Genomic DNA, 7,941 nt, shown 5'->3' on the forward strand with positions numbered 1-7,941 from the left:
TTAATTTGGCAGCATAATAATAAAAGTCACAATGCATTGGGAGTTGACATAAGTGCTTCTGTGGTCCACAGGGGGTCGATAAGACAACTTAGGTGTTTGGTTTGTCACTATATAATCTGATTACGTTTTTCACGTGGTGTTAATAGATATTGTGTATTTAGGCCGGACTTTTTGTGTTCATGGGAGAAAATGAAACGATTCACGTGAAAGGTCTTTAAATCAACCTGCCTTGAAGTGAGGGTAAACATAGTGGTTTACAGCTCTGTGACTGCCACAGACTGACATCTGACTTACTTTGTTTCCACTATGGTAAATAGTCGCGGCTATTTACAACCTCCGTGGATCCGCGCGTAATCAGAAAAAACAATGGGGGGTTGTGTTAAGACAATCAGCGTGCGGCACTCTTTCTCACACATCCTCTGAGAGAAAAAGGAGGGAGGAGGAGGAGGATGAGGAGGAGGCAAAAAGGAGGGAGGAGGAGGAGGAGGAGGAGTGGGAGGAGGGTGGAAAGAAGTTGAGTTGAGGAATTTGAATCCTGTTTGGAGGGGGAGAGAGAGCGTGGAGAAAAGAGCAGGGGGCTGAATGTCTGAGTGAGTCTGTAGGCACCGGTGAGCAGGAGAGAAAAGAAGTTTGGAACCACAGGACGGTCTGTGTTAAAAATACCCAGCGAGTCTCCAGAAATACACTCTTTGTACTTTGGACAACTTCATCATCGGTCTAAAGGGTCGCTTCGCCCGAGAGTTTGTTGGACATCCGTGCGGTTTTGGATCAACCAAAACAACAACGCAAGGGGAAGCAAGAAGACTTTTACATTTCTTTCTTTCTTTTTTAACCAGGGGTCTGTCCTTTTATTAGAGGAACTGAAACAAACGGATTTGTTTTAAGGATTATATTGTTTTTGCAACATCTGGGTTAAAGAGCGCACAACTCTGGAAGTGCTGAGATGCGGTGATGGTGTCCCGTGAGATTCTCAAGGCGACTGCTCCTCTCTTGAAGCTGCTTCTCAGAGGTGTACCCATACCAAGAAGCACCATGGGCAGGTTCAACTGGTCTCTTTTGGTCCTCGGCTTTGTTTTACCTGCTTTGGGACCAGTAACCGCCGGGACTCTGACAGGTAAGCTGCACTCCTGGCTGTGTGCCACAGGTACGCTTGATCCAGTCCGAGTGATGTTTGGCAACTTTAGTGCAAAGCAGGCAAACATGTTTAATGAGCAATTAGCACAGCGAGCTTCTACTCCTGACTTGTTAAATCAATTTGTTTTTGGGTGGAGAGCGCGACCACAGGCTGCCAGTGCCTTCTCAACATCTGGGCAACGTAAACATTAATTTAACCCACCTTAAACAATGGCCTTTATGGGATCAAGGAAAAATACAAATGAGGGATCACTATACTATTTAAAAGAAATAAAGATAACGGTGGAGACAGGAGGGGTTTTTTTCTTTCAGGGGAAACTGTTTTTCTTCTCTAACATCCAAGATGAAAGTGATGTTTTGTGATTATGAGTGGCAAAAAAACAGTTATGCTGTCTTTGCAGTTCTGATGGAGAACCAAGTGCTGTGGTATTTTATTCTACAAACAGGAAGAAAGGTTTACAGCAAATCCTGTGAGGAAGTTATGGAAAGAATCCACTCCACAGTCAGACATATTAAAATAAACAACCACATTTATGAGGCTTACATGTAAGGTCTTCTCTGGTAAAAATATTAACTTGTCAGTTTGAACCTTGTGGAATCCACCGCCTTCCACAGACTGTGGATAACAACACAGAGGCCCTTCAGGGGCCTCCACCTGCTGGCTCATGTGTTTTGACCATTACAGTCATGCTGGCTCTCTGGGAGCTGCACCTCTGCCCTCAGAGGATGCATGACCAGGAGAGACCAAATTTACTAGACACTGCTGTGATTTATAAGCTCAGTTGAACAGTTTCACTGGAGAATTTTCCTAGTGTTTCAGCTTCCCATTGGTAGAGAGCTGTATATGGCTGTGGGCCAGGACTTAAGACATGAGGAAGTGGTTGTGAGGGGAGAGAGGGATGCTTTGGTTTGTGAGTCAGAGTCAAACCAGCTCTGAGTCAAGTAGTGGGAATGATGGATGGGGTAAAGGGGCAAGAGTGGAGGATAGGGGTAAGGAGGGGAGGTGGCAAAATGTGTAGCAATGAATCGGAAGAATGGCATGAAAAGGGGGCTAAATGGGAACAAGGGCAAAGGCGCGGCACTGAATGGCGGGACTGAATTACTGAAGTACAAAGTTAAAAAAAGGGCCGGAGAAGAATAAGTGATTGAACTGTGCGCTGGGTATTTCGGGTATGTGCATGTCCACTGACATTTAACATGTGAGCATTCTCCAGCAGAGACAGAAAGTAGGAGTCCAGAGAAAGAGTTGGAGAGAGACAGATCGCAAAGTGAGTGTAAGACCTCTAGGGAATTTAGGAGACAGAGGGAAGGAGATAAGAACAAAAGAAACAGGGGCCACACACACACACACACAGAGAGAGACTCACCGTGACCTGCCCTCACTGTCTTCATCTGCATCTTCATAAAGGGCTTTACAGACATATTAATTCATGAATGCAGCATTACAGGGACAGTGGAGAAAAATAGGGATTTTTCTTTTTGTAGAACGAGGCACCACTGGAAAAAACAAAAACAAATCAGGGCCCTGCAGATACTTGAAAAGGCTCAGTCAAGCTTAAAACCAGAGGGAGGAATGACTTTAGATGCCAGGCGCATTCTCAGTGACAGTGAGGCAGTGAAGCAGAGACTCCTTCAATTATGGCAGACCGAGCCTCTTCTGCTGATCACATGGTCAATACACAAGTCCAATGTCACTGTGTGTATTCCCTACTTTGCATGTCTACATTCAGCTGCTGTGGGACAGGTCACGGTTGTGGAGTCAAAGGTTGAAGGTTGACTGTGAAATAGACAGGGTGGGTGGGGACACAAGCTTGAGAAAGTCTTTACAGATATCACTCTGGGAAACAAGTGTGATTTATTCTTGGCTTAAGTCAAGTTGGAACATTCCCATATTACTTTTATCTTTTATCTGTTTTCTCAAGTGCAGGAACATGTGCTGCAGGCTCTGCCATGGCTGCCTGCACATACTTCACATTTTTATTTGATGGAGAAAAGGGGCACGGGGAATCAGTGCCCATGTCCTTGCATTTAAGCGTAAACCACAAACACACCGTAAACAGTACGAGATAAAATAGTTACAAGAGTCGGCAAAAATTTGACTAAAACATTTGTATATTGTCTCCAAACTTTTTCCTGAATCATATTCGATATTCAGGAAAACGCCTCATCTCAGTTATTATGTTGAGGTTTCCTGCAAAAAAAAATTGGCTTGGCAGTGGAGCTCATCTTCCATCCAAAAGGCCTGTCTGCGTGGCAACTTGGGCAAGAGACTTAATCCAAGTCACCAATCATAGCACAGCCCCACATCCCAGGAGAAGAACGAGAGACAAAAATGTACTGTTCAAGAGTTGGAATTTCTGGGATCTTTTATTACTCCTATTGCACATTAATTCGTTAGTTCTTTCATTGGGAAGAGCTGTGCAGTGAAGTACTAGTTGTCGCTGTTGTACCATATTTGTTTTTGCTCCATTACTTTTATTTCCTCAACTTAAGGAATTGTTTATGGAGTCAAATCTGTAAAACTAGTTTTTATATGAAATGCTGTAAAGTATTTCCCCTAACTTAATGTATAGTAAAAAGTTTGTAGCTCTATAAATACTTTGATTGTGTCTGGATTTTGTTCAGTACCCGGTGAGGCTGATCTCTTATCAGTTTTTTCTTCTTCTTCTTCTTTTATGTGTTTATTGACTCTTGACAAACAGAGGCAGACACATTAGTCTGAGGAAAGTTGTGATTGAATGTTTGCTTGGCCGTTTGCTGATTGGCTGTCAGTCCACACTGGAAGGCAGTCCAAAATGTGCGCAGTTCAATTCACTTTAGGTTTTGTAGCTGTAACTCGGTGTCAGGTAAAGTTTACGAGCCACACACAAAGATCATAGAACTTTGATCAACTGCCAATTTGACAAACGAGAAAAAAACTGTTACCCTTCGACTGTACATGTGATATGTCCACAGCATCATTTCTAAATTCTGCTGGATCTTTTTGAACTAAAAGGAAACCCAGAAATGCTTTAGTCGTCATTTAATGCCTTACATCACATGTGGACACTGAATGGACTCACAGATGTAACCGAGTGTTACAAATCAAGGACTAATTTCTTCATCTGCGTTAGCGTTGAGCTCTCCGTGCACTGACTCTGTCAGAGCTGCCGTCCTCTTAACAAGGACCCTTTGTCCCAGTATCAGTGTCTGTCCTTCCCAGGTCACCTCCCTCCCTCCCTATCAGATAACCAGACTCGTGAAGCTACGGAGAAGTTGTGTGTTGTGATCACTTGTCATTAACCACGTCCAGAATTAATAGACACATTAATCAGAGTGAGCACACACACACAGCAGCTTTAGTAGAAACAAGATTTGGTGTGCACACATTTTTATTTATTGTTTAAACCTTAGACTTAAACATTGTCACCCAAACTTTAAAAAAGTGTTTCAGCTCTAATTTTAAATTTGTCTAACAAATAGAATGCATTTATCAAGGTTTGTCAGAAACCACAATTCCTGAAAATTAGATTGCATTAATTTATATTTAATCACATACCTAATAAGAATTGCCAGAATGACATTACTATTTTCTAGGGAACAACTACAGAAGGAATAGAGCGTGGGATGGATTTGCTCCTATTTGATGATGAATGCTGTAATACATTTTTTTAACAGTAGTTTTGTCTTTTCTGCTTCTCAGAGCTGGAGTTTGAGAGAAGTCCCGCTACGATTATCTCCTCTCTGGGGAAACCTGTTCGTTTGCACTGCGCCCTGACAGGAATGGGAGGTGAGGAAGAGGATCCTCCTGATGTTCTTTGGCTTAGGGACAACGTGCCTCTTCAGTACGCAGACACCAACCAGTTTCAAGTGCATACGGGGAGCAACAGTTGGACCATCATGAGCACACTGAGGTGAGGATACTTTAATATGTTTTAAATAAGCCACGCCTATTGGCCCAAACCAGTCAGCTGTGAGAGAACTTTCTTTTTCAATACTCCGCCTTATACTTTCACCAAGTTGAACCAGTTCTGCTGCTGGATTACATCACCATTGTGTGTAACTGTCAGTACAGAGAACAGCACCACCCACACCACACTGTCAGCCTAAGCTGCTGTAAAATGATTCTGTATGCTAAAAACCAATGACTGAGCATCTTTTAGCATTTAAGAATAATAATAGTATTTAATAATAATAATTTAATAATAAATTGTAATTCTCGTGTACACACCTAACAGCATCGAAAAGGTCCAACTTCCTGACATGGGCTCTTATCGATGTGCTGTTTTGTCGGAAAGTCACCAGATTGTCTCTGAGGAAGGAGGTATTCAGTTGGAGGGTGAGTTCCTCTTCCACTGTTTCGGTACAGGACAAACTACTGACTGCTGCCAGTTTCATGTGCTTTGGTGATATAGATACCAGACTAATGGCGTCACCTCTCTTTCAGGTCTTCCTCATTTCTCTGTGGAGCCCCAGCACATGTCTGTAGTGGCCAACGTGTCCATCAGCCTGAGCTGTGTGGCCCACGGGCCCCCAGAGCCCGTCAGGGTCATCTGGCTGCAGGACGGTGCTCCTCTCAACTCCCTGTCAGATCCAGTGGCCATGTCACCCTCCACACTAAACCTCACAGGTACTGCATGTGATTACACTCTGAATGTAGAGGAAGCTCCAACTTGGGATGCTGCAGTATTTGCAACTACCCTCTTTACCACTACTACTACTACTACTACTACTACTACTACTCAGAATGTTACATTTAATTTTTCTGTCTCTCATAGAGTTTATGATGAAATTTAACAACATGCAATGAAGATAAAAACATCTTCCCAACTATGGAACATTTACTTTAGAAACGGATACAAAATTAATTGAAGTACATCTTAAAAGCTGTAATATTAACTGTTCACCAAACCAAATATACACCAAACTGATTTATGAATTAGCCAAGTACAAAAGTATTTGATGTGGCAGTTTTCTTCTCTCATTCATGAGAAGTCCTGGTTTTGTTCAATCAGTTTGGGTTTATCATAATTTTCTCATTAAAAAGCCACACTGCAACTACAGTCTACAGTTTCAAAGGCTAACAAATCCTCCTGCTGCACGGCTTCAACCAAACCACCAGATAACCACCCTTTCCACAGAGAGCAGACCGACTGGCCCAGTGCCACTGGATCCATTGAAGACATACCTTGTGGCTGCTCGGTTAGTTGGTACAAGCAGAGCAGCGGGCACAAGAAGTGACTACTGGGATAAAGAAAATAGATGGACAGGGAGATAAAAGAGAGAAGTTAAAAGGAGAGGGTCGTGTTGCGGCCTGAATGGAGACCACAGCTGCGTGCCTGATATGTGGTCTGCATTAAGTCCAGTTGTAAGGGGGCAGTCTGAGTCACACTAATGGAGGGAGGGAGGTGCAGGCAGAAGTGCTTGGTTGAAGGATCTGGTTTGACTCATCCCTGCAGGCTGCCAGGGTGCTGAGCAGCCTCCGTTTGATGGTAACTCACACTCACGTCCCAGGAATGGGCAGCTGCTGTGGACGACCACAGGTTTAAGACCAGGGAGAACGCAAATATACATTCATTACTACCTCAAAGCAAAAAGCACAAACCTATAAGGAGTGAAAGCCCTAGCTTCCTGTCAGTCACCTCATCATTCATTTACTTCAACATAGTACAGCATTTATTGTTTGAAAACAATAAGGAGGAAATCTTATTCCATAACACCAAAGCATCTCCAGCAGATACAGACTCAGAGAGTGCAGCTGTCTGACTCGGCTTTATTCTTTATTACCACCTCACATGATGATGCAGTGCCTGGCACAGCCACCAGGAGCACCTTGAGTGATTATTGAACATCTAACATTCCAGATTAAAGATGACCTCCAAGAAAGGAAGAATAAATCAGCCTGTCCACACTGGTGTTGTCATTATTGCCATGTGGAAAAGTGGATTGTCAGGCATTTGCCCTTTTTTTCGTCATGAGTTGATGTTTGAAAACTGGGCTGATATTTCTTTGGAAATTGACTCGTTTTAATGTATGAGTAACTTCACCAACAACAAACTTTTCTTTTTTGAAATGACCACAGACTACATAAACACAAGGCCACAGTGAGTCACAGACTGATTCAGTCCTGCAGTCCCACCACTCAGATGTTTTCCTCCCAGTTGCTCAGTGGATGCTGTGTTGCACTTTGCTGACAGAGAAGGAAGCAGACAGAAACTGTGATCGCTGGGTGAAATTTTCAGACAGCCTGACGGGGAGTTCATTGACCCAAACAGTAGCAGTCCCCCCTCATCTCTTGTCTCTCCTCTTCCTCTCTCACAACCCTTTGCCTTACCCAGCGAGGGTTGTAGCCTCTGTTCTTTCTTCCTCCCACAATACAATGGGCCCATGGTGCTGACAGTGAAGTGACTCTGTGTGTGGCTCATGGACAATGTTGTGGTGTTAGATAACAGGGGTAAAAGCCTAATTCTCACATGTTGCAGCCTGTGTTTGTATGTCTGTGCGTGCTCTGTCTTGATGAGTGACTTCAGCATGTGTGTACACTCTGAGTCACCTATTCTCCAGTAGGATGTCAAAATGTGTCACAGTGTTTTCGCTTCTCTTCTGAGGAACCCCTGCCCTGTGAAGGCTGCAGCACGATTCCTACACGTGGAACTTCACAGGCCTCGCTGTCTTTATGCTCCTAAAATACACAGCCCAAATACTCGATGAAGTATATGATTTTTCAGTGTCCCGATCTAAGTCTGTCATACTATTAAAATATGGAATCTGATTAATCATATGGTAGCTGTGGATTAATCATGATCAATTATGATTAATGGAATTAAA

General features: G+C 43.3%; 1 protein-coding gene across 1 annotated transcript in view; it reads left to right on the plus strand.

Moving 5' to 3' along the window:
- The first annotated feature begins 951 nt into the window (after positions 1 to 951).
- Positions 952 to 7,941, plus strand: part of axl (AXL receptor tyrosine kinase) — a 26,697-nt gene continuing 19,707 nt past the window's right edge. Inside the window, exons 1-4 of the mRNA XM_008308815.3 lie at positions 952 to 1,114; positions 4,817 to 5,027; positions 5,352 to 5,452; positions 5,561 to 5,743. Coding sequence (XP_008307037.1) covers positions 952 to 1,114; positions 4,817 to 5,027; positions 5,352 to 5,452; positions 5,561 to 5,743 — 658 coding nt within the window. The remainder of the gene's footprint in view (positions 1,115 to 4,816; positions 5,028 to 5,351; positions 5,453 to 5,560; positions 5,744 to 7,941) is intronic.

This window comes from Cynoglossus semilaevis, chromosome 4 (genome assembly GCF_000523025.1).
Source record: "Cynoglossus semilaevis isolate Cse_v1.0 chromosome 4, Cse_v1.0, whole genome shotgun sequence".
Lineage (NCBI taxonomy): Eukaryota > Metazoa > Chordata > Actinopteri > Pleuronectiformes > Cynoglossidae > Cynoglossus > Cynoglossus semilaevis.